This window comes from Parambassis ranga, chromosome 14 (genome assembly GCF_900634625.1).
Source record: "Parambassis ranga chromosome 14, fParRan2.1, whole genome shotgun sequence".
NCBI classification, from domain to species: Eukaryota; Metazoa; Chordata; class Actinopteri; family Ambassidae; genus Parambassis; species Parambassis ranga.
Window position 1 is genome coordinate 9,104,068 of NC_041034.1, and position 26,777 is coordinate 9,130,844.

Genomic DNA, 26,777 nt, shown 5'->3' on the forward strand with positions numbered 1-26,777 from the left:
ATGTCTGCACACCTGCTGATAAACAATTTATCAAGAGCTGATGATCAGCAGCACATGGTACAGCTCACCTTTAAACCTATGGAAGTGTAAGAGAGTACCTGTATTGACAACATGTTTTTTTCTTTTCTTTTTGGCTTTATTTTTGCTAAAGAAATAATGGCACACTGAAAACGTTAAATGTTGTTAGTCTGAGGTTGTATTTGCCTAAAGCCTCCAATACTCTGTGCGATTTTGGGGAAGTCTGTGTTTAACACATACTCACACAGTACGAATAAAACGCATGCGATGTCAAGTCAAAGATCACGATTCATATGCTCACACTGTACAGTGCAATGGTCGGCTGAGACGTCACTGCTCACACTACACGTGAATTCAGGTGCTCAGGTGATCACATTGATCCGGAAATTAAACATGTCTAACCCAGAGCTGTTGCTAATTCAAAGAAAAAATCTAAGTCAGTCAAAATCTGTGTTGCATGTTGCTGCCTCAGCTCATTAAATAGGGCCTCCATCAATTCTGTCCAATGCGTGTGGGCGCCGCAATGTTTGTTATCATCTGAAACAATTTTGTGTAGGTGCAGTGACATCAAGTGTGTTCAGCAAACACATGCACAGTGGGGGGAAAACACATACTTCAGACCATATCTCTGCTTAAACTGTGCGATACTCTCACAAGGGGCAACAAAAATATCAAACATGTCAGAAAATTTAACCGATCATCCGATCGCCGTTCATACGACGTTGCTCGCCTCTCGTGAGCCCCAGTACACTGCCCAATTAAAGACGCACAACAAAGTTGAAATTCTGACCAACCCAAAAAACAAAATTATGACTCAAAATTCGGGTCAAAATCAGACCAAAAAATGCATAGTGTATGCCCGAAGACACACTGCAATCAGATTATTTTTTTATTAGGTTTTTAAACCAAAAAAACCACAACAACATATAATTAAAGATGTTAATAGGTATTTTATTTTATTTAAAAAAAAAAAAATGCAATTTAAGGTCTCCATGACATCAACATTGATAATGAAGTGTTTTTATTTTTTTTGGCTTCATTTTTGTTAAATAAATAACGGCACACTAACAAAACTAACATAATGTTCATCTGAGGTTTTATTTGCCTAATGCTAACACCAGTGCAATCAGTTTATTGTGTATTACGTTTTTAACAAAAAACCACAACATATAATTAAAAAAGGGTAATGGGTGATTTATTTATTTATCAACATTGATAATGAAGTGTTTTTAGATCATGTTCATGCACAATGTGTCACCTGCACAGTACTAACTGGTTCAACAATGACAAAAATGAAATTTGTACAACTTTAAATTACAATAAATTACAAAAAAAACAATCACATGTAAAACGTAAATTATATTGCATGGAATTGTTCATTCATAGTAAGACATTATTATTACTCAAATATTGTACACTTCTGTCTCCAATGTATTATTGTAGCAGTAGTAAAGAATTCACCTCTTTGTTACTTTGTTCATCAGCCTATTTCTTTTGCAAAGTTTCCTGAAAGCATTCATCACTACTTCTGTCTTTAAAGAGTACACAATAGGATTGAGTAAAGCTGGTATAGTGTGAGTCAATGTGGAGTTCATGATTCTGGCATTAGGATGGATAGAGGAGGAAACTGATGCTATGTTGGTGCCCAGGAATGGTAGAAAGAAAAGAGCCACAAGAATCAGGTGAGCAGTACAAGTTTTCAGTGCCTTGAGTCGTTCCTCTCCTGATGCAATCCTGCTCAGTGCTACAGAAATGCAAATATATGAAACTGTGATCAATATAAGAGGCATGACGAGGAGCAGAGCAACATTACTGAGTGCTACTATGGAATTTAAAGATCTATCATTACAGGCTAGGCGACATACTACTCCATGATCACAGTAAAAGCTTTGTATAACCAAAGATCCACAGAAAGAGAGGCGATTAATAAGCCCAACCATTAGTGCTATTGTACCTGACAAGAAGATCCAGATAAAGAGAAGCATAGAAACAATAAATGTTTTGGTAACAATACTATGGTACCTTAAAGGGAAACATATTGCTATAAATCTGTCAAAGGCCATAGTGACAAGTGTCCATGACTGCACACTTCCAAAAAACAAAACAAAGAACATATAACTCAAACAGGCCTCATAGACAATGTATCTCCTGTCAAACAGAAATGTGTCTAAGACTTTTGGGATGAGAGCAGTGCTGCCACACAGATCTGTAAAAGCCAAGTTACACACAATCATGAATTTAGGAGTATGAAGACTCCTTACCAGGCAGATAACCGCAAGCAGAAAAACATTCCCAATCACAGTCATGATGTAGACAAAACACAAGAAAATATAGAAATACTTCACATGAGACATGTTAGAAAACCCACTGATGTAGAATTTAGCAGGACGAACAAATGTAGCATTAAACATGGTTGAGGATCTCTCTGCTGGACCCATACAGAGTACAAGTAACAAGAACAAATATGACAGTAAAAAATGCTGAAGCCCAACTCACCCCATACACAGTTCACTAATGTGAGCAGTACTGAGGGAGACTTGTTGTTTATAGCATCACGATGAGACAGACAAACATCTACCTGTCACATGGTCATGAGTTAATTCAATGTGTGACACACATTGACCAGTAATAGCATCAATATTTTTAGACATTGTTGTCTTATATCATTATATTAGCATGTGTATTATGTGCTATTTTATTAAAAACTTGATTTACTAATCTTAAAATTCCAATGATGTCAACACTGATGATCAAGTGTTTTAGATCATATTTTTTGCACAATGCACCATCTGCGCAGCATCATTTGACCCACAATGACAAAAGGGGTTTGTGTATAATAGAATTTGTCCTGAAAGTAGAAATAAAAAATGTCACTGGCTTAATACTTTGGCATTCAAAGAAATGTTTTCTCATAATAGTATCTCCTTCATGATCATCATTACACCAAGCTGATGTAAAACATGATAAAACACATGTGAACCAACTGAGGTGATGCAGTTTTGGTTAACTATTTGTGTGTACATACTAAGATGCGAGGCTTCATCTTGCAGTGGAGAGCCTTCTACACCAGCCATGATCAGACCATTGTATATGATCTTCTTGCACAGACAAGTACAGCAAATTACAAAACAGCACATTATGATCAGAAATTAAAGGTAAATTATATTGTGTAGATCTGAACAATCATATTGAGACATTGTTATTACACAAATATTGTACTCTAACCACCTAATATGATTGTAAAGTTGTGATCAAAAATTCACTTCTTTGTTTCTGTGTTCATCAGCCTATTTCTTTTGCAAAGCTTCCTGATAGCGCTCATCACTTCTTCTGTCTTTAAAGAGTACACAATAGGATTGAGTAAAGCTGGAATAGTGTGAGTCAATGTGGAGTTCATGATTCTGGCATTAGGATGGATAGAGGAGAATAATACAGCTATGTTGGTTCCCAGGAATGGTAGAAAGAAAAGAGCCACAAGAATCAGGTGAGCAGTACAAGTTTTCAGAGCTCTGAGTCGCTCCTCTCCTGATGCAATCCTGCTCAGTGCTACTGAAATGCATAAATATGTGACAGCTATCAGTAATAAAGGAATCAGGTTGATGCTAACAACAACACTAACTGCTACTATGGCATTTAAAGATCTGTCATTACAGGCTAGGCGAAATAGTGGTCCATGATCACAGTAAAAGCTTTGTACATCTATGGATCCACAGAAAGAGAGGCGATCAACAAGCCCAACCATAAATGCTATTTCACTCAAGAAAAACAACCACACAAACAGCAACATTACAGCAATTACTGTTTTAGTCACAATACTATGGTACCTTAAAGGGAAACAAATTGCTATAAATCTGTCAAAGGCCATAGTGACGAGTGTCCATGACTGCACACTTGTAAAAAACATAACAAAGAACATATAACTCAAACAGGCCTCATAGACAATGTATCTCCTGTCAAACAGAAATGTGTCTAAGACTTTTGGGATTAGAGCAGTGCTGCCACACAGATCTGTAAAAGCCAAGTTACACACAATCATGAATTTAGGAGTATGAAGACTCTTTACCAGGTAGATAACCACAAGTAGAAAAACATTCCCAATCACAGTCATGATGTAGACAAAACACAAGAAGATATAGAAATACTTCACATGAGACATGTTAGAAAACCCACTGATGTAGAATGCAGCGGGACGAACAAATGTAGCATTAAACATCTTTCTGCTGGACCCATACAGAGTACAAGTAACAAGAACAAATATGACAGTAAAAATGCTGAAGCACAACTCACCCCATACACAGTTCACTAATGTGAGCAGTACTGAGAGAGACTTGTTGTTTATAGTGTCACTACGAGACAGACAAACATCTACATGTCACATGGTCATGAGATGAATATTCATTCATTCCATGTGTGACACACAACTAGTAATAGCATCAATGTTTTGTTACAGACTTTGTTGTTTTATATTATTATATCAGCACATGTGATTGCTAGTTTATTAAAAAAAATTGACTTACTAATCTTAAAGTCCCAATGAGGTCAACACTGATACTCAAGTGTTTTAGATCATATTTTCTGTCAGTCAATTGTTATAAACATCAATTGTACTGCAGTCAAAAGTTAAACAATTTGTACTTCTGTTAATTCTGTTTTTGTGTCTAAGAACATAATACAAAATCATGTTATTGTAGTTTTATTCTCTTAGGGTCTTAGTATTCTACATACACAACCTCAGATGACCAACACAAATAATTGTGCAGTGAAATAAGTTATTAGGCAAAAATAAAGGCAAAAAAACATGTGGGCAATACTGAGTACCCCCCATGATTTAATACTATGTAGGTCCACCTTTAGAAAAGAAATACAGGGCAATCTTGGAGGAAAATGTGTTGGAGTTTGCAACACACAAAACACTTGAGACTGGGTGAGAGATTCACCTTTCAATAGGGCAGCAACCCTAAACATAAAGCCAAAGCTACAATGGATTGGTTTAAAATGAAACATACTAATGTGCTGGAATTGCCCAGTCAAAGTCCAGACCTAAATCCAATTGTGAATCTGTGGCAAGATCTGAATACTGCTGTTCACAAACCTTCTCCATCTAATTTGACTCAGCTTGAACTGTTTTGCAAGGAAGAATGGGCAAAGATTTCAGTCTGTAGATGTGCAAAGCTGGTAGAGACATACCCCCAAAGACTTGCAGCTGTAATTGCAGCAAAAGAGGGTTCCACAAAATATTGACTCAGAGGGGCTGAATACTTTTGTACACTGCACTTTCTTAGTTTTTTATTTGTAATGAAAAAATTACCTTATGTATAATTTTCTTTCTACTTTACAATTGTGTGCCACTTTGTGTTGGTCTTTCACATAACATTCAACTAAAATATCTTTATGTTTGTGGTCATAATGTGAGAAAATGTGGAAAAGCGCAAGGGGTATGAATACTTTTGCAAGCCACTGTAAGCCTGACAAGAAACACAGTTGCAGACAGGATTTCCGATCTTTCAGGGGATTTGGACAACCAGTTGAAGCAAAAATTAAAGTCATTTATTGTGTTTTCAGTTGCAATTGATGAAAGCACAGACATTAAAGATGCACATGGCCATGGCCATTTTCATCCGCGGAGTTGATGACACATTGACCGTCACCAAGGAGTTCATGGATTTGGTGCCGATGACAGACACAACGACAGCAGCTGATATTTTCACCGCACTTGTCGGGGTGCTGGACAGGGTCGGAGTGGACTGGGTCCATGCTGACAGCCTGGCTACAGCCGGTGCACCCTCAACAATCGGGAAAGAAAGCAGGTGTTGTGACAAAATTCAGAGAGAATGTGCAATTTGCACATTCACTAGAGGACATTATTGTTGGACTTTTCACTGTATTTTGCACCAGGAGGCTTTGTGTTGCAAGTCATCAAAGATAACATTATGAAGGTGGTCATCCAAACTGTTGACAACTTGACAGTCCTAGCTTCAAAACTGTTGTGCATGTTTGGAACCACATATCTTTGTGAGCAAGTTTTCTCTGTAATGAGCATAAATAAAACAAAGCTGTGCTCAAGGCTCACACACAAGCACTTGAATCACATCCTGAAGTTCCCTGCCACTCAGGATGTGACACCTGATATTGATGCGCTGGTTAAAGCTAAAAGATGCCAGGTATCCGGAGTCAAATAAACTACTCAACCCCACTTAAAGTGCTGCATGAGACACCCTGATATCGTTCTGTGATATACTTCACAAGGGGGAGCTCTACCTGCATCGCTGTCAGTTTTTCACCCAGGAGAGCTGGCTTGATGGTGTTGAAGGCACTGGAGAAGTCAAAAAACATGACTCTCACAGTGCTCGCTGGCTTGTCCAGGTGGGTGTAGACCCGGTTCAGCAGGTAGATGATGGCATCCTCAACTCCCAGCTGGGGCTGGTAGGCGAACTGGAGAGGGTCCAGGTGAGGCCTAACAGTAGGCCGGAGCTGTTCCAGAATGAGTCTCTCCAGGGTCTTCATGATGTGTGACGTCAGTGCCACTGGTCGGTAGTCCGAAGAACCACTGGGCCGCGGTGTCTTCGGCACCGGCACTATGCACGATGTCTTCCACAGCACAGGGACCCTCTGGAGACTCAGGCTCATGGTGAAGACCCGGTGAAGCACTCCACAGAGCTGGTCAGCACAGTCTTTGAGGACCCGAGGGCTAACACGATCAGGTCCAGCAGCCTTGCTGGTGGGGAGTTTGCTCAGCTGTCTTCTAACCTGGAGAGGTGTGAAGAGTGCAGACTGAGAGTGCGGAGGAGGGGAGTGCAAAGACAGAAGAGGGCCATTAGAGGAGGTGATTGGAGGTGGGGGTGGGGGGCCATTGTAGGTGATGGAGGTGTCAAGAGGGGGGAGGGGAGGGAGCAGTGCAGGTTCCAAACCAGGAGACTCAGCGTGGACTGAGGCATTGTGTGTTCTTTGTCCTCAGAATTTTCAAATAACTTGAGGTGTTTTATCATTAATATTGATGTTGTGCTTGTACAATTTTGGACACACTTCAGGCTCTAGCTTTATGTTTTATGTTGATGTATTAAAACAAAGAAAAAACAATGTTTTTAAGTTATAGCTATATACCTTGAATTTACTGGTCCATCCCACTTAGGAATAGATTTCCCTCCATGTGGCCCGTGAGCTAAAATGAGTTTGACGCCCCTGCTCTAAGATATAGCTCATGTTTTTTTGTACTTCTCTGAGCATTGCAAGGTCTGATCTTGGGGTGAATATACTGTGACATCCACTTCGGGGATGACTGACAGATTTATCAAGGGCTGATGATCAGTAGCACCTGGTACAGCTCACCTTTAAACCTATGTAAGAGTAAGAGAGTACCTGTATTGAACACATGTTTTTTCTTTTCTTTTTGGCTTCATTTTTGCTAAATAAATAACGGCACAATAAAAAAATAACATGGTGTTCATCTGAGGTTTTATTTGCCTAATACTAAGACCAGTGCAATCAGTTTATTGTGTATTACGTTTTTAACAAAAAACAACAACATATAATTAAAAAGGGTAATGGGTGATTTATTTATTTATCAACATTGATAATCAAGTGTTTTTAGATCATGTTTATGCACACTGTGTCACCTGCACAGTACTACCGGGTCCAACAATGACAAAAATGAGATTTGTAAATTTTTAAATTACAATGAATTACAAAAAAAACAATCACCTGTAAAAGGTAAATTATATTGCATGGATTTATTCATTCATAGTAAGACATTATTGTTACTCAAATATTGTACACTTCTGTCTCCAATGTATTATTGTAGCAGTAGTAAAGAATTCATCTCTTTGTTACTTTGTTCATCAGCCTATTTCTTTTTTAAAGCTTCCTGATAGCGTTCGTCACTTCTTCTGTCTTGAAAGAGTACACAATACGATTGAGTAAAGCTGGAATAGTGTGAGTCAATGTGGAGTTCATGATTCTGGCATTAGGATGGATACAGGTGAAAACTGAAGCTACGTTGGTGCCCAGGAATGGTAGAAAGACAAGAGCCACAAGCAGCAGGTGAGCAGTACAGGTTTTCAGTGCTCTGAGTCGTTCCTCTCCTGATGCAATCCTGCTCAGTGCTACCGAAATTAAAATATTTGAAACTGTGATCAACATAAGCCGCATGATAAGGAGCAGAGCAACATTACTGAGTGCTACAATGGAATTTAACCAAAGATCTACAGAAAGAGAGGCGACTAATAAGCTTAATAAGCATTAATGGTTATTAATGCTATTGTACCTGACAAGAAGATCCAGACAAAGAGCAGCAAAGAAACAATAAATGTTTTGGTCACAATACTATGGTACCTTAAAGGGAAACATATTGCTATAAATCTGTCAAAGGCCATAGTGACAAGTGTCCATGACTGCACACTTCCAAAAAATGAAACAAAGAACATGTAACTTAAACAGGCCTCATAGACAATGTATCTCCTGTCAAACAGAAATGTGTCTAAGACTTTTGGGATGAGAGCAGTGCTGCCAAGTTACACACAATCATGAATTTAGGAGTATAAAGATTCTTTACCAGGCAGATAACCACAAGCAGAAAAACATTCCCAATCACAGTCATGATGTAGACAAAACACAAGAAGATAGAAATACTTCACATGAGACATGTTAGAAAACCCACTGATGTAGAATTTAGCAGGACGAACAAATGTAGCATTAAACATGGTTGAGGATCTCTCTGCTGGAACCATACAGAGTACAAGTAACAAGAACAAATATGTGAGCAGTACAGAGAGAGAATGTTGTTTATAGTGTCATGGTGAGACAGACAAACATCTACCTGTCACATGGTCGTGAATTACATATTAATTCATTCAATGTGTAACACATATGGACCAGTAATAGCATCAATGTTATCACACATTGTTGTCTTATATCATCATATCAGCATATGTATTATGTGATTGCTAGTTTATTAAAAACTTGATTTACTAATCTTAAAATCCCAATGTCAGCACTGATGATCAAGTGTTTTAGATCATATTTTTTGCATAATGCACCATCTGCACAGCATTATTTGACCCACAATGACAAAAGGGGTTTGTGTATGTTTAAATGTGTCCATTATTGAAAAAAGAAATAAAAATGATCACTGGTTTAATACTTTGGTTTTCCAAGAAATGTTTTCTCAAAATAGTATCTCCTTCACGATCATCATCATTATACCAAGCTGATGTAAAACAGGAAAAAACACATGTGAAGCAACTGATGTGATGCAAGGGTTCATTTTGCAGTGGGGAGCCTTCTACACCAGCCATTCACTACAAAATGATCAGACCATCGTATATGATCTTCTTGGACAGAAAAGTACAACAAATTACAAAACAGCACATGATGATCAGAAATTAAGATGTACACAGTATAATTTACTTTTAACAATCTCATTAAGACTTTGTTATTACACAAATAATGTACTCTAACAACCTAATATGTTTGTATAGCTCTTATAAAGAATTCACTTCTTTCTTACTGTGTTCATCAGCCTATTTCTTTTGCAAAGCTTCCTGATAGCTTTCATCACCTCTTCTGTCTTTAAAGAGTACACAATAGGATTGAGTAAAGGTGGTATAGTGTGAGTCAATGTGGCGTTCATTATTCTGGCATTAGGATGGACAGGGGAGAATATTACAGCAGCATTTGTGCCCAGGAATGGTAGAAAGAAAAGAGCCACAAGAATCAGGTGAGCAGTACAAGTTTTCAGTGCTCTGACTCGTTCCTCTCCTGATGCAATCCTTCTCAGTGCTACAGAAATGCAAATATATGTGACAGCTATCAGTATTAAAGGAATCAGGTTGATGCTAACAACAACAAAATATGCTACTATGGAATTTAAAGATCTGTCATTACAGGCTAGGCGAGATAGTGGTCCATGATCACAGTAAAAGCTTTGTACATCTAAGGATCCACAGAAAGAGAGGCGATCAATAAGCCCAACCATAAATGCTATTTCACTCAAGAAAAACAACCACACAAACAGCAACATTACAGCAATTACTGTTTTAGTCACAATACTATGGTACCTTAAAGGGAAACAAATTGCTATAAATCTGTCAAAGGCCATAGTGACAAGTGTCCATGACTGCACACTTGTAAAAAACAAAACAAAGAACATATAACTCAAACAGGCCTCATAGACAATGTATCTCCTGTCAAACAGAAATGTGTCTACGACTTTTGGGATGAGAGCAGTGCTGCCACACAGATCTGTAAAAGCCAAGTTACACACAATCATGAATTTAGGAGTATGAAGACTCTTTACCAGGCAGATAACCACAAGCAGAAAAACATTCCCAATCACAGTCATGATGTAGACAAAACACAGGAAAAAATAGAAATACTTCACATGAGACATGTTAGAAAACCCACTGATGTAGAATGCAGCAGGACGAACAAATGTAGCATTAAACATGGTAGAGGATCTCTCTGCTGGACCCATACAGAGTACAAGTAAAAAGAACAAATATGACAGTAAAAAATGCTGAAGCCCAACTCACCCCATACACAGTTCACTAATGTGATGCAGTACTGAGGGAGACTGGTTGTTTATAGCATCACGCTGAGACAGACGAACATCTACCTGTCACATGGTCATGAGTTAAATATTCATTTTCATATTCATGTGTGACACATATCGACCAGTAATAGCAACATTGTCAGTTTTTTGTTTTAAACATGAATGTTACTGCAGTCAAACGTTTAAAAGTTAGTACCTCTGTTTTTCTGTAAAAGAACATAATACAAAATCATGTTATTGTAGTATTAAGCAAAAATAAAGGCAAAAAACATGTGGGCAATACTGAGTACCCCCCCATGGTTTAACACCACGTAGGTCCACCTTTAGAATCGGAATTACTTTATTTATTCACGAGGGGAAATTCTTTAGCAGGAATAACTTAAAGTAATGGTTTCCCACATGACTTTATCAGAAATTTAGTCTATTCTTCTTCACAACCTTGTTTCAGCTTATTTGAGGTTTTGGGTATTAACTTCTGCACAGGCCTCATTTGGTCCCACCACAACATTTCAATTGGCTAGAGGTCTGGACTTTGACCAAGCCATACCAAAACTTTGATTCTTTTTCAGCCAGTCTGATGTCAATTTGCTGCTGTGCTTTGGATCCTTCTGTTGCATGACCCAATTGAAATCAAAGTTTAACCGTCACACAGATGGCTTCACATGTGCCTCTCAAACACTCTGGTATACAGAAAAGATCATGGTCCACTTAAAGACTGCAAGGATTTCAGGTCCCTGGCTGTAAATCAAGCCCTAATCTTTGGCCATTCACCACCATGTTTAACAGTGGGTTTGAGGTGTTTCAACTGAATTGCTGTGTTTTGTTTTCACCAGACATGGTGGTGAGCATCAGGCCAAAGAATTCCACTTCAGTCTCATCTGTCCATAGCACATTGTTCCATGACTGTTGTGGTGTGTTCAGATGCAGTTCTGTGAACCTCAGTTGGGCTTCCATGAGTTTTTTAGGCAGACAAGGCTTTCTCCTGCACCTTTCCAAACAAACTGTACTTGTTCACTCTTCTTCTAATTGTGTTGCAAAGACATTAACATTAAACATACTCAGTGAGGCCTAGAGGCTCTGAGATGTAGCTCATGTTTTGTTGTATTGCTCTGAGCATTGCAGAGTCTGACCTTGGGGTGAATAAACTGTGACATCCACTCCTGAGAAGACTGACACAGGTCTTGAATGCTTGCATTTATGAATATTCTTTCTCACTGTAGAATGTTAAACTACAAATAGTTTGGAAATGGTTTTATGACCCTTTCCAGATTGATGTACAGCAACAATTTCTCCTTTAACACCTCTTGTCACTGTGTTGACACACACCCGAATGCTCCAGAACAGTAAATATCCAAAATGTCTGCACACCTGCTGATGATCAATTTATCAAGAGCTGATGATCAGCAGCACATGGTACAGCTCACCTTTAAACCTATGGAAGTGTAAGAGAGTACCTGTATTGACAACATGTTTTTTTCTTTTCTTTTTGGCTTTATTTTTGCTAAAGAAATAATGGCACACTGAAAACGTTAAATGTTGTTAGTCTGAGGTTGTATTTGCCTAAAGCCTCCAATACACTGCGATTTTGGGGAAGTCTGTGTTTAACACATACTCACACAGTACGATTAAAACGCATGTGTTCACACTGTACTGTAAAATTCAACTGATCATCCGATCGCCGTTCATGCGACGTTGTTCGCCTCTCGTGAGCCCCAGTACACTGCCCAATTAAACATGCACGACAAAGTTGAAATTGTGACCAACCCCCCAAAAAATTGTATGACACAAAATTAGGGTCAAAATCAGACCAAAAAATGCATAATGTATGCCCGAAGACCCACTGCAATCAGATTATTTTTTTATTAGGTTTTTAAACAAAAAAACAACAACATATAATTAAAGATGGTAATAGGTATTTTATTTTATTTTTAAAAACCTCCAATTTAAGGTCTCCATGACATCAACATTGATAATGAAGTGTTTTTAGATCATTTTCATGCACAATGTGTCTCCTACACAGTACTAACCGGTTCAACAATGACAAAAATGAAATTTGTACAATTTTAAATTACAATAAATTACAAAAAAAACAATCACATGAAAAAAGTAAATTAGATTGCATGGAATTGTTCATTCATAGTAAGACATTATTATTACTCAAATATTGTACACTTCTGTCTCCTATGTATTATTGTAGCAGTAGTAAAGAATTCATCTCTTTGTTACTTTGTTCATCAGCCTATTTCTTTTGCAAAGTTTCCTGAAAGCATTCATCACTACTTCTGTCTTTAAAGAGTACACAATAGGATTGAGTAAAGCTGGTATAGTGTGAGTCAATGTGGAGTTCATGATTCTGGCATTAGGATGGATAGAGGAGAATAATACAGCTGCATTGGTGCCCAGGAATGGTAGAAAGAAAAGAGCCACAAGAATCAGGTGAGCAGTACAAGTTTTCAGTGCCCTGAGTCGTTCCTCTCCTGATGCAATCCTACTCAGAGCTACAGATATGCAAATATATGAAACTGTGATCAATATAAGAGGCATGACGAGGAGCAGAGCAACATTACCGAGTGCTACTATGGAATTTAAAGATCTATCATTACAGGCTAGGCGACATACTACTCCGTGATCACAGTAAAAGCTTTGTATAACCAAAGATCCACAGAAAGAGAGGCGATCAATAAGCCCAACCATTAGTGCTATTGTACCTGACAAGAAGATCCAGACAAAGAGAAGCATAGAAACAATAAATGTTTTAGTCACAATACTATGGTACCTTAAAGGGAAACATATTGCTATAAATCTGTCAAAGGCCATAGTGACAAGTGTCCATGACTGCACACTTCCAAAAAATGAAACAAAGAACATATAACTCAAACAGGCCTCATAGACAATGTATCTCCTGTCAAACAGAAATGTGTCTAAGACTTTTGGGATGAGAGCAGTGCTGCCACACAGATCTGTAAAAGCCAAGTTACACACAATCATGAATTTAGGAGTATGAAGACTCCTTACCAGGTAGATAACCACAAGTAGAAAAACATTCCCAATCACAGTCATGATGTAGACAAAACACAAGAAAATATAGAAATACTTCACAACAAATGTAGCATTAAACATGGTAGAGGATCTCTCTGCTGGAACCATACAGAGTACAAGAAGAACAAATATGACAGTAGAAAATGCTGAAGCCCAACTCACCCCATACACAGTTCACTAATGTGAGCAGTACTGAGGGAGACTTGTTGTTTATAGCGTCACGATGAGACAGACGAACATCTACCTGTCACATGGTCATGAGTTAATTCAATGTGTGACACACATTGACCAGTAATAGCATCAATATTTTGTTAGACATTGTTGTCTTATATCATTATATTAGCACGTGTATTGTGATTGCTAGTTCATGAAAAATGTAATTTACTAATTTTAAAGTCCCAATGATGTCAACACTGATGATCAAGTGTTTAGATCATATTTTTTGCACAATGCACCATCTGCGCAGCATCATTTGACCCACAATGACAAAAGGGGTTTGTGTATAATTGAATTTGTCCTGAAAATAGAAAAAAAATGTCACTGGCTTAATACTTTGGCATTCAAAGAAATGTTTTCTCATAATAGTATCTCCTTCATGATCATCATTACACCAAGCTGATGTAAAACATGATAAAACACATGTGAACCAACTGAGGTGATGCAGTTTTGGTTAACTATTCTTGTGTACATACTAAGATGCGAGGCTTCATTTTGCAGTGGAGAGCCTTCTACACCAGCCATGATCAGACCATTGTATATGATCTTCTTGCACAGACAAGTACAACAAATTACAAAACAGCACATGATGATCAGAAATTAAAGGTAAATTATATTGTGTAGATCTGAACAATCATATTAAGACTTGTTATTACACAGATATTGTACTCTAACCACCTAATATGTTTGTAAAGCTGTGATCAAAAATTCACTTCTTTGTTACTTTGTTCATCAGCCTATTTCTTTTGCAAAGCTTCCTGATAGCGCTCATCACTTCTTCTGTCTTTAAAGAGTACACAATAGGATTGAGTAAAGCTGGAATAGTGTGAGTCAATGTGGAGTTCATGATTCTGGCATTAGGATGGATAGAGGAGAATATTACAGCAGCATTGGTGCCCAGGAATGGTAGAAAGAAAAGAGCCACAAGAATCAGGTGAGCAGTACAAGTTTTCAGAGCTCTGAGTCGCTCCTCTCCTGATGCAATCCTGCTCAGTGCTACCGAAATGCAAATATATGTGATAGCTATCAGTATTAAAGGAATCAGGTTGATGATAACAACAACAAAAGTTGCTACTATGGAATTTAAAGATCTGTCATTACAAGCAAGGCGAGATAGTGGTCCATGATCACAGTAAAAGCTTTGTACATCTATGGATCCAAAGAAGGGGAGGCGATCAACAAGCCCAACCAAAAATGCTATTTCACTCAAGAAAAACAACCACACAAACAGCAACATTACAGCAATTACTGTTTTAGTCACAATACTATGGTACCTTAAAGGGAAACAAATTGCTATAAATCTGTCAAAGGCCATAGTGACGAGTGTCCATGACTGCACACTTGCAAAAAATAAAACAAAGAACATATAACTTAAACAAGCCTCATAGACAATGTATCTCCTGTCAAACAGAAATGTGTCTAAGACTTTTGGGATGAGAGCAGTGCTGCCACACAGATCTGTAAAAGCCAAGTTACACACAATCATGAATTTAGGAGTATGAAGACTCTTTACCAGGTAGATAACCACAAGTAGAAAAACATTCCCAATCACAGTCATGATGTAGACAAAACACAAGAAGATATAGAAATACTTCACATGAGACATGTTAGAAAACCCACTGATGTAGAATTTAGCAGGACGAACAAATGTAGCATTAAACATGGTAGAGGATCTCTCTGCTGGACCCATACAGAGTACAAGAAGAATAAATATGACAGTAAAAATTGCTGAAGCCCAACTCACCCCATACACAATTCACTAATGTGAGCAGTACTGAGGGAGACTTGTTGTTTATAGCGTCACGCTGAGACAGAAACATCTACCTGTCACATGGTCATGAATTGAATATTCATTCATTTAATGTGTGACACACATTGACCAGTAATAGCATCAATGTTTTGTTACATTGTTGTCTTATACCATTATATCAGCACATGTTTCATGTGATTGCTAGTTTATTAAAAACTTGACTTACTAATCTTAAAGTCCCAATAATGTCAGCATTGATAATCAAGTGTTTTAGATCTTTTTTTTGTGAGTGTTGTTCTTTTTTTTTGTATTGCTCTGAGCATTGCAGGGTTTGACCTTGGGGTGAATATACTGGGACATTCACTCCTGGGAATACACTGACAAACGTCTTGAATATTTTCCATTGTGAACAATCTTTCTCACTGTAGAACGTTGAACTACAAATAGTTTGGAAATGGTTTTATGACCCTTTCCAGATTGATGTACAGCAACAATTTCTTCTTTAACACCATTGCTTATGTCTTTTCCTCTTGTCATTGTGTTGAGACACACCTGAATAGCCCAGAACAGCAAATGGCCAAAACGTCTGCAGACCTGCTGATAATCAAGTTATCAAAAGCTGATGATCAGCACAGTGTTTCCCACAGACCAGTTAGCAATTTGTGGTGGCACCTTGGCCCTGGTGTTGCATCAGTCGGTGGAGTTGATCATTGGGATTTATGCAGTGTGTGTGCAGGAAGTGGGATTCAAATACATTTTCTGAAGTCGACATAGGTTAAATATACACCTGTATGCTTATCTAATGTCCATTTTTACAGTTTCTTTTATAGAGGTCTGCGCACCTGCAGATGATCAATTTATCAAGGACTGATGATCAGCAGCATGTGGCTATGTATTATGTGCTTTAATGTGCAACTGAAATTCACCCCCCACCCACCCCCATGTTTGTTTAATTATAATGCTATGCCTGTTTTTCTGTTAGATTCAATCTGTTATTAAATCTTATTCTGACAGAACTTGAAAATAACTTGTAACATCACTTCCAATGTTCTACCAAAAGGGGGAGCCCTTTAATTGTTTCTGTCATTAAACGGGTTGACGTGACAACAGAACAGACATTCATGTTTGTGTTTCTCCTGCTGTTCAGGGATGTAACAGCTGCACCTCACCTTTAAACCTAGGGATGAGTAAGACAGAACTTATATTGAACACATATTTTTCTTTTCGGCTTTATTTTTGCTAAATACTGGTACAATGAAAAAGTTATATGTTGTTGTTCGTCTGAGGCTGTATTTGCCTACTACTAATACCCACTGCAATCAGATTATTTTTTATTATGTTTTTAAAAACAAAACAACATATGATTAAATGGGGTAATTGGTAGTTTAATTAAAAAACAAATTAAGGTCTTCACAACATCAACATTGATAATCAAGTGTTTTTAGATTATGTTTATGCACGTGTCACCTGCACAGTACTACCTGGTCCAACAATGACAAAAAATTAGATTTGTAAGTTTTTAAATAACAAAGAACAAAAACATAATCACATGTAAAAAGTAAATTATATTGCACAGAATTGTTCATTCATAGTAAGACATTATTATTACTCAAATACACTTCTGTCTCCAATGTATTATTGAAGCAGTAGTAAAGAATTCACCTCTTTCTTACTGTGTTCATCAGCCTATTTCTTTTGCGAAGCTTCCTGATAGCGTTCATCACTTCTTCTGTCTTTAAAGAGTACACAATAGGATTGAGTAAAGCTGGAATAGTGTGGGTCAATGTGGAGTTCATGATTCTGGCATTAGGATGGATAGAGGAGAAAACTGAAGCTATGTTGGTGCCCAGGAATGGTAGAAAGAAAAGAGCCACAAGCAGCAGGTGAGCAGTACAAGTTTTCAGGGCTCTGAGTCGTTCTTCTCCTGACGCAATTCTGCTCAGTGCTACAAAAATGCAAATATATGAAACTGTGATCAACATAAGAGGCATGACGAGGAGCATAGCTACAATACTGAGTGCTACTATGTAGTTTAAAGATGTATCATTACAGGCTATGCGATACACTACTCCATGATCACAGTAAAAGCTTTGTATAACCAAAGATCCACAGAAAGAGAGGCGATTAATAAGCCCAACCATTAGTGCTATTGTACCTGACAAGAAGATCCAGATAAAGAGAAGCATAGAAACAATAAATGTTTTAGTCACAATACTATGGTACCTTAAAGGGAAACATATTGCTATAAATCTGTCAAAGGCCATGGTGACAAGTGTCCATGACTGCACACTTCCAAAAAATGAAACAAAGAACATATAACTTAAACAGGCCTCATAGACAATGTATCTCCTGTCAAACAGAAATGTGTCTAAGACTTTTGGGATGAGAGCAGTGCCGCCACACAGATCTGTAAAAGCCAAGTTACACACAATCATGAATTTAGGAGTATGAAGACTCTTTACCAGGTAGATAACCACAAGTAGAAAAACATTCCCAATCACAGTCATGATGTAGACAAAACACAAGAAGACGTAGAAATACTTCACATGAGACATGTTAGAAAACCCACTGATGTAGAATTTAGCAGGACGAACAAATGTAGCATTAAACATGGTAGAAGATCTCTCTGCTGGACCCATACAGAGTACAAGTAATAAGAACAAATATGACAGTAAAAAATGCTGAAGCCCAACTCCCCCATACACAATTCACTAATGTGAGCAGTACTGAGAGAGACTTGTTGTTTATAGCATCACGATGAGACAGAAACATCTACCTGTCACATGGTCATGAATTGAATATTCATTCATTCTGTGTGACACACATTGACCAGTAATAGCGTTGATGTTTTGTTACAGACATTGTTGTCTTATACCATTATATCAGCACATGTTTTATGTGCTTGGTAGATTATTAAAAACTTGATTTACTAATCTTAACATTAACATTGATAATCAAGTGTTTTAGATCATAGTTTTTGTCAGTGTTATTCTTTTTTTTTGATTGCTCTGAGTATTGCAGGGTCTGACCTTGGGATGGAAATACTGGGACATTCACTCCTGGGAAGACTGACAGATGTCTTGAATGCTTTCCATTTGTGAATTATCTCTTTTTTACTGTAGAATGTTGCACTACAAATAGTTTGGAAATGGCTTTATGACCCTTTCCAGGTTGATGTACAGCAACATTGCTTATGTCTTTTCCTCTTGTCATAGTTTAAATATACACCTCCATGCTTATCTAATGACCATTTTTACAGCTACAAGAAGAATTTTGAACTTATTGTGTTCAATCTTAATTCTTTAAGTTATTTCTGAGTGGCAAGACAAAAACATTTTTACTAGAACTCTGCCTGGACCTTCACCCACCTCTACTCCATACATTACAGGGCAGGCCAGTGGAATTAGTTTGCTTTATACTGGAGGAAGACCTGTTTTTTAAAATAACATGTTTCATGAATTATTCACCAAATTGAGATTAAAGTTGAGTTTTTACCTGAATTCTGATTCTGTGTCATTTAAGGAATGGATTACAAAAACAGATAAAGTTGAAGGTTTTAATTTCACAATATAAACTCAAGACTGACCTAAGCCCGTATGTCAACCTGTTTTTGTAAAATGACAGTTAATGGTAAAATAAGGTTAAAATAAATAGTATAATATAACCACATGAATACATTAATAACATACATGGAACTACTAAAGGCACAACAAGGCAACTAACTCATAAATGAAACAGATTTTGGTGTTATTATTCTTTGTGTGACTATGGGCACATACTGTTTATCTCGCCTAATGGTTTGCTGTGTTTCCAGCTCTGTTTATGCTGAATTAAGCTGCGCGTTGTTCCATTATCAATACCGTTGCGTTAACTCCAGATATCGTCGACCACCTTCTCTGTGCAAATATCCGCGGATTCGGGATTTCCTTCAACAGATAGGCTTCAGAAATTGCGCATGGAGAGGGAGGAGCGGGCGTGTGTGTGTGAGCGAGAACGAGAGGGGGAGAGAGAGAGTTGAGCGGAGTTGCATGAACGGTAAGATTGGTATATTTTAAAATCGCGTTGGGAAATAAAGACGGAATTCATTTGTGTTGATTAAAAGGCAGCCCGACACAAACGTGTCTATGTATGGAAAACCCTGCAGCAGCACCTGGCTACAGCTCACCCTTTAAACCTATGGAAGAGTAAGAGAGTACTTACTTTGACCACATGTTTTTCTCTGTACTTGTTGGCTTCATTTTTGCTAGATGAATAATGGCACAGTGAAAAAGTTATATGTTGTTCGTGTGAGGCTGTATTTGCCTACTAAGACCTACTGTAATCAAATTATTTATTATGTTCTTAAACAAAAAAACAACATAATAATTAAAGAAGGAAATTGGTAGCTTAGTTTTTATTCATTTACAAAAAAAACAATTCAAGGTCTCCATGATATCAGCATTGATAATCAATTTTTAGATCATGTTTATGCAAAATGTGTCACTTGCACCGTATTACCTGGTGCAACAATGACAAAAATGAGATGTAAAAAGTAAATTATATTGCACAGAAGTATTCATTTATAGTAAGACATCATTATTACACTTCTGTTTGAATATAGGCTATTAATGTAGCGATAGTAAAGAATTCACCTCTTTGTTACTTTGTTCATCAGCCTATTTCTTTTGCGAAGCTTCCTGATAGCGCTCATCACTTCTTCTGTCTTTAAAGAGTACACAATAGGATTGAGTAAAGCTGGTATCGTGTGAGTCAATGTGGAGTTCATGATTCTGGCATTAGGATGGATAGAGGTGAAAACTGAAGCTACGTTGGTTCCCAGGAATGGTAGAAAGAAAAGAGCCACAAGCAGCAGGTGAGCAGTACAAGTTTTCAGTGCTCTGAGTCGTTCTTCTCCTGATGCAATCCTGCTCAGGGCTACCGAAATGCAAATATATGAAACTGTGATCAATATAAGAGGCATGACGAGGAGCATAGCAATAACATGGAGTGCTACTATGTGGTTTAAAGATCTATCATTACAGGCTAGGCGATATACTACTCCATGATCACAGTAAAAGCTTTGTATAACCAAAGATCCACAGAAAGAGAGGCGATTAATAAGCCCAACCACTAATGCTATTGTACCTGACAAGAAGATCCAAACAAAGAGAAGCATAGAAACTATAAGTTTTTTAGTCACAATACTATGGTACCTTAAAGGAAAACAAATTGCTATAAATCTGTCAAAGGCCATAGTGACGAGTGTCCATGACTGCACACTTCCAAAAATTGAAACAAAGTACATATAACTCAAACAAGCCTCATAGACAATGTATCTCCTGTCAAACAGAAATGTGTCTAAGACTTTTGGGATGAGAGCAGTGCTGCCACACAGATCTGTAAAAGCCAAGTTACACACAATCATGAATTTAGGAGTATGAAGACTCTTTACCAGGCAGATAACCACAAGCAGAAAAACATTCCCAATCACAGTCATGATGTAGACAAAACACAAGAAGACGTAGAAATACTTCACATGAGACATGTTAGAAAACCCACTGATGTAGAATTTAGCAGGACGAACAAATGTAGCATTAAACATGGTAGAGGATCTCTCTGCTGGACCCATACAGAGTACAAGAAGAACAAATATGACAGTGAAAATTGCTGAAGCACAACTCACCCCATACACAGTTCACTAATGTGAGCAGTACTGACAGAGACTTGTCATTTATAGCCTGACAAAGAGACAGACAAACATCTACCTGTCACATGATCATGAGATGAATATTCATTCATTCCATGTGTGACACACATCGACCAGTAATAGCATCAATGTTTTGTTACAGACTTTGTTGTTTTTAGGGGTGGACCGGTTCACTAAATCCACGGTTCAGTTAGTATTCTGAGGTCACGGTTTTCGGTTCGGTTCGGTTTACAATGTTGAGGATTTTTCTACTTTTAACACTCTGGAAATACCATAGATGAGCACAAAATAAATATCCTAATTATCCAACATTCAACATATTTAAGAATCAGTTCAGTGTTTCCCCATCATTATATCAGGTCAAGTCAATTTTATTTCTTTTTAATTTCTATATAGCGCCAGATCATTTTAAGATGCCATTTAAGATAACCTTTCCTATAGAACAGGTCTACACCTTGTTCCTTTATTAAACAAACTAAACAGCTCATGTTATTTATCTTATTTGCACGGCAGCATGTCATTTCTCTCTGCGCACACAGACATATGCACACACACACAGACACGTGTGCGCACATACTCCCACCGTCGGACAGAGAACGACATGCTAGTTGGATAGACTGAACTCTATGACTAGGCTAAGCTATGCAATGCTAATAGTACTGATGTCCGTGGATTTCTTTTTATTTTTGCCATTGAAATATGCTATTTACATCCCGCTCTGTAAGCATTGACAAGACCAGCGGCAGCTTTGCGCACATTTAGATGCAGAGTGCTGTGGGTCTCTTTGATCTGCCTGCAGCTGAAACTGCTGCGTGAAGCTACAGAGAGACTGACCAGCTGTGAGTGTTTTGAGGCGGGGGAGGAGCTCATGGCTGCTTCTTGTCGAGGACAGTAGTCTGACTGCAGAATGATTTTCTTCAAAAGTCACCAGAGAGAGTCACTAGTTTCTTTTGATTAAAAAAAGTTTGGAAAGCCGCGAAATGTAGTGAGAGAGACACCAAGTTGCCAACACTCGTCTATATGTATTACTTGATGCGCATGTCCAGAACCGAACAGAACACGCGCCCCGAACCAAAATATGTGTACCGAACGGTTCAGATTTTTTTCCTGAACCATCCCACCCTTAGTTGTTTTATATTATTATATCAGCACATGTATTATGTGATTGCTAGTTTATAAAAAACTTGACTTACTAATTTCCCAAGTCCCAATGATGTCAACATTGATGATCAAGTGTTTTAGATCATATGTTTTGCACAATGCACCATCTGCACAGCATTATTTGACCCAGCAAAAACAGAAAGAGGTTTGTGTATTTTTTAATTTGACCTTTACTAAAAAAAGAAAAAAAATATCACTGGTTTAATACTTTGTTATTCAAAGAAATGTTTTCTCAAAATAGTATCTCCTTCATGATCATCATTACACCAAGCTGATGTAAAACACAATAGAACACATGTGAACCAACTGAAGTGATGCATCTTGGGTAACTATTTGTGTAAACAGTGTACATACTGAGATGCAAGGGTTCATTTTGCAGTGGGGAGCCTTCTACACCAGCCATTAACTACAAAATGATCAGGCCATTGTATATGATCTTCTTGAACAGAAAAGTACAACAAATGATGCACATGATGATCATAGCTTAAAGGTAAATTATATTGTGTAGATCTTAACAATCATATTAAGACATTCTTATTACACAAATAATGTACTCTACCCACCTAATATGTTTGTATAGCTCTGATAACAAATTCACTTCTTTCTTACTTTGTTCATCAGCCTATTTCTTTTGCAAAGCTTCCTGATAGCGTTCATCACCTCTTCTGTCTTTAAAGAGTACACAATAGGATTGAGTAAAGCTGGTATAGTGTGAGTCAATGTGGAGTTCATGATTCTGGCATTAGGATGGATAGAGGAGATCAATACAGCTATGTTGGTGCCCATGAATGGTAGAAAGAAAAGAGCCACAAGAATCAGGTGAGCAGTACAAGTTTTCAGTGCTCTGAGTCGCTCCTCTCCTGACGCAATCCTGCTCAGTGCTACCGAAATGCAAATATATGTGACAGCTATCAGTATTAAAGGAATCAGGTTGATGCTAACAACAACAATAACTACTGCTATGAAATTTAAAGATACATCATTACAGGCTAGGCGAAATAGTGGTCCATGATCACAGTAAAAGCTTTTTACATCTAAGGATCCACAGAAAGAGAGGCGATCAACAAGCCCAACCAAAAATGCTATTTCACTCAAGAAAAACAACCACACAAACAGTAACATTACAGCAACAAATGTTTTAGTCACAATACTATGGTACCTTAAAGGGAAACATATTGCTATAAATCTGTCAAAGGCCATAGTGACAAGTGTCCCTGACTGCACACTTGAAAAAAACATAACAAAGAACATATAACTCAAACAAGCCTCATAGACAATGAATCTCCTGTCAAACAGAAATGTGTCTAAGACTTTTGGGATGAGAGCAGTGCTGCCACACAGATCTGTAAAAGCCAAGTGACACACAATCATGAATTTAGGAGTATGAAGACTCTTTACCAGGTAGATAACCACAAGCAGAAAAACATTCCCAATCACAGTCATGATGTAGACAAAACACAAGAAAATATAGAAATACTTCACATGAGACATGTCAGTAAAACCATTGATGTAGAATCCAGCGGGACGAACAAATGTAGCATTAAACATGGAGGATCTCTCTGCTGGACCCATACAGAGTACAAGTATGACAGACAAAATGCTGAAGCCCAACTCACCTCATACACAGTTGAGCAGTGTGAGCAGTAGTGAGGGAGACTTGTTGTTTATAGTGTCATGATGACACACAAAAACATCTACCTGTCACATGGTTATGAGTTGAATATTCATTCATTCAACGTGTGAAACATATGGACCAGTAATAGCATCAATGTTTTGTTACAGATATTGTCTTATATCATTATATTAGCACATGTATTATGAAATTTGTACTTTGTACTTGATTTACTAATATTAAAGTCCCAATAATGGCAACATTGTTGATCAAGTGTTTCAGATTACATTTTTGCAATATGTACCATCTGCACAGCATTATTTGACCCAGCAATGACAAAAGGGGTTTGTGTATTTTTGATTTTATGAGGTCGACAATAAGAATTTGTCATACGTTTACTCGGCTAAACAACTGAACTGTAGACTGGCCCGCTGTTTTTTGTTTTTTGGGCATTTTAACTTTTCTATTTCCTACCGTCCTGGCTCGGAAAATGTTAAGCCAGACACCCTTGTGTGCAATCACCTGCTAGCTGGTCACCTGCAACCTCTCCCTGTCCTTGGTTGTCCTTTGTCACACATCGCTCTGGATTTTGTCACTGGACTACTTCCTCCTCAGGGTAAAACAGTGATTGTAGCCTTGTCTAAACACTCTCTGCCACTGAGACTTCTAAACTGCTAATACAACATATTTTGCCTCAGTTTGTCTTTCAGGTTTGGCAGGAATTCTGCCAGGTGTTTGGAACCTCAAGTCTGTCTTTGGGGTTCCACCTTCTAGTCTGAGAAGGCCAATCAGGACTTAGAGGCAGCTATGCGCTGCATCTTTTCCAGGAACCATACTACTTGGAGCTCCAATCTTCCTTGGGGAGAGTATGTGCATAGCTCACTCACCTCTTCAGCTACAAATATGTCTCCATTTGATGAGCAGGAGATCTTAGTGCCTTCGGTCCAGTATCAATCCAGACGCTGTTGTCGGATTTTGTGTAAGGCTTGGGCAGTGATTCTTTGCACCATCAAAGCCAACAAAAGAATTGCTGAGCGACGACAGACCTCTACACGGCAGGTCATTCAGTTTGGTTATCAACTGCATATCAAGTTAAGAACTTAGTCAAAAAACTGGCTCCCCGTTTCATCAGGCCTTTTAAGATTGTCAAGGCGATTAATTCGGTGGACGTGAGGCTTCATCTCCTCAGGACTCTGCGTATCCATCCTGTGTTCCACGTCTCTAAGATCAAACCCTACACCTCCAGTCCTCTCCAACCTTCCGTCGCTCCTCTACCTCCACCTCGGGTCATTGATAGGCAACTGGCCTACACTGTGCAGCGCCTGCTGGATGTAGACGCCGAGGCAGAAGGCCGCAGTATGTAGTAGATTGGGAGGGGCCAGAGGAAGCCCCTAGGAACCTACCTCTTGTATTCTGGACCCTTTCCTTATCCGGGACTTGCACTGTTGACACCTGGACAAGCCAGGAGGTGGTGGTGGGGGTTTGTAGGCAAGTTCTTTCTTTTTTTGGTTTCCCGTTTTATATTGACAGCCCCTAACTCTCCTCTCGTTACAGGTGTCTTGTCTTCCCCTCCTCATGTGTCCCTTCTGTTGATTGTCTTGCCTGGCCTTTTATACACTGCTCCATAAAAATAAAGGGAACACTTAAACAACACATTGTAACTCCAAGTCAGTCACACCCCATGCAGGGTGATTGGCATTTGCCAGAGAACACCAACATTGGCAGATTCGCCATTGGCTCCCTGTGCTTTTTGCAAATGAGAGCAGGTTTACAGTGAGCACATGTGACAGACGTGACAGAGTCTGGAGATAATGTGGAGAACGTTCTGCTGTGTGCAACATCCTCGAGCATGAGCAGTGCCGCACAGCCCTCCATGTGCTAGCCAGAGGAACCCTGACTGCCATTAGGTACCGGGATGAGATCTTTAGACCTATTGTGAGACCATATGCTGGTGCAGTGGGCGCTGGGTTCCTTCTGATGCATGGAAATGCTAGGCCACATGTGAATGAAGTGTGTACCCAGTTCCTGCACGATGAAGGCATTGATGCTAAGGACTGACCCACCTGTTCCCCTGATCTGAATCCAATCAAGCACATCTGGGACATCATATCGCATTCCATCCCCCAGATGCATGTACCACATGCATCTTGTAAATGGCCCACAGACTGTTCAGACGCTAATCCAGGTCTGGGAGGAGATCCCTCAGGATAACATCTGCTGCCTCATCAGGAGCATGCCAAAGCATTGTAGGGAGGTCATACAGGCACGTGGAGGACTACTGAGCCTCATTTTGACTTGTCGTGAGGAATTTCCACTCAAGTTGGGTCAGCCTGTAATTTGATTTTCCACTTTTATTTTGAGTATGGTTCCAAATCCAGACCTCCATGGAATGATCATTTCGGTTACACGTGTCTCGGTTTGGCGTGTGTGTTTTGTTCAGTTTAGGACATGCGCATCAAGTAATGCAGGGAGGCATTTTTACCACAGCATAGAGATAAGTGTTGAAAACAAGAGAACCTTGGGCATCAGTACCATTAGCATAACTTAGCGTAGTCAACAGATATCTAAATATAGATCTATATATAGATCTATATAGATCTATATTTATTTTATGCTCATCTATGGTATTTCCAGAGTGTTAAAAATAGAAAAAACCTTGGATCGTGACTTCAGAACCATGATACAAACCGAACCATGGATTTGGTGAACCGTTCCATTCCTATTTTTATGTTATTTTGTTTTCAACATA

The 26,777-nt window shown here is 38.4% G+C and overlaps 7 protein-coding genes and 2 pseudogenes across 7 annotated transcripts; all 9 read right to left on the reverse strand.

Moving 5' to 3' along the window:
• Nucleotides 1-1,475: 1,475 nt before the first annotated feature.
• Nucleotides 1,476-2,456, reverse strand: LOC114446509 (olfactory receptor 1-like). Its single transcript, XM_028422156.1, has one exon. The coding sequence runs from the start codon at nucleotides 2,454-2,456 to the stop codon at nucleotides 1,476-1,478; it is 981 nt and encodes a 326-aa protein (XP_028277957.1).
• Nucleotides 2,457-3,238: 782 nt separating this feature from the next.
• On the reverse strand, nucleotides 3,239-4,231 carry LOC114446510 (olfactory receptor 51I2-like; annotated as a pseudogene).
• Nucleotides 4,232-5,576: 1,345 nt separating this feature from the next.
• LOC114446511 (olfactory receptor 51E2-like) lies at nucleotides 5,577-8,714 on the reverse strand (annotated as a pseudogene).
• Nucleotides 8,715-9,505: 791 nt separating this feature from the next.
• Nucleotides 9,506-10,486, reverse strand: LOC114445734 (olfactory receptor 1571-like). The gene has a single exon (XM_028420907.1). The coding sequence runs from the start codon at nucleotides 10,484-10,486 to the stop codon at nucleotides 9,506-9,508; it is 981 nt and encodes a 326-aa protein (XP_028276708.1).
• Nucleotides 10,487-12,775: 2,289 nt separating this feature from the next.
• Nucleotides 12,776-13,684, reverse strand: LOC114446514 (olfactory receptor 1-like). The gene has a single exon (XM_028422160.1). It carries the CDS (start codon nucleotides 13,682-13,684, stop codon nucleotides 12,776-12,778), a length of 909 nt encoding a protein of 302 aa, XP_028277961.1.
• Nucleotides 13,685-14,528: 844 nt separating this feature from the next.
• Nucleotides 14,529-15,509, reverse strand: LOC114445735 (olfactory receptor 51I2-like). The gene has a single exon (XM_028420908.1). It carries the CDS (start codon nucleotides 15,507-15,509, stop codon nucleotides 14,529-14,531), a length of 981 nt encoding a protein of 326 aa, XP_028276709.1.
• Nucleotides 15,510-17,227: 1,718 nt separating this feature from the next.
• On the reverse strand, nucleotides 17,228-18,208 carry LOC114446515 (olfactory receptor 1-like). The gene has a single exon (XM_028422161.1). It carries the CDS (start codon nucleotides 18,206-18,208, stop codon nucleotides 17,228-17,230), a length of 981 nt encoding a protein of 326 aa, XP_028277962.1.
• A 1,191-nt stretch (nucleotides 18,209-19,399) lies between these two features.
• Nucleotides 19,400-21,177, reverse strand: LOC114446516 (olfactory receptor 1-like). The gene is made up of 2 exons (XM_028422162.1): nucleotides 20,226-21,177; nucleotides 19,400-19,512 (listed from the first exon to the last, which is right to left on the reverse strand). The coding sequence occupies exons 1-2, from the start codon at nucleotides 21,175-21,177 to the stop codon at nucleotides 19,400-19,402; spliced, it is 1,065 nt and encodes a 354-aa protein (XP_028277963.1).
• Nucleotides 21,178-23,010: 1,833 nt separating this feature from the next.
• Nucleotides 23,011-23,988, reverse strand: LOC114445736 (olfactory receptor 51I2-like). Its single transcript, XM_028420909.1, has one exon. It carries the CDS (start codon nucleotides 23,986-23,988, stop codon nucleotides 23,011-23,013), a length of 978 nt encoding a protein of 325 aa, XP_028276710.1.
• Between the last annotated feature and the right edge of the window lie 2,789 nt (nucleotides 23,989-26,777).

Coding starts and splice junctions, on each gene's coding strand:
- LOC114446509 (XM_028422156.1), bottom strand. CDS start 2,456: ATGGGTCCAGCAGAGAGATCCTCAACCATGTTTAATGCTACATTTGTT.
- LOC114446515 (XM_028422161.1), bottom strand. CDS start 18,208: ATGGGTCCAGCAGAGAGATCTTCTACCATGTTTAATGCTACATTTGTT.
- LOC114445735 (XM_028420908.1), bottom strand. CDS start 15,509: ATGGGTCCAGCAGAGAGATCCTCTACCATGTTTAATGCTACATTTGTT.
- LOC114446516 (XM_028422162.1), bottom strand. CDS start 21,177: ATGGGTCCAGCAGAGAGATCCTCTACCATGTTTAATGCTACATTTGTT. Junction 19,513..20,225: donor GAAGCTTCGCAAAAGAAATA/GGCTGATGAACA, acceptor GCGCAATTTCTG/AAGCCTATCTGTTGAAGGAA.
- LOC114445736 (XM_028420909.1), bottom strand. CDS start 23,988: ATGGGTCCAGCAGAGAGATCCTCCATGTTTAATGCTACATTTGTTCGT.
- LOC114445734 (XM_028420907.1), bottom strand. CDS start 10,486: ATGGGTCCAGCAGAGAGATCCTCTACCATGTTTAATGCTACATTTGTT.
- LOC114446514 (XM_028422160.1), bottom strand. CDS start 13,684: ATGTTTAATGCTACATTTGTTGTGAAGTATTTCTATATTTTCTTGTGT.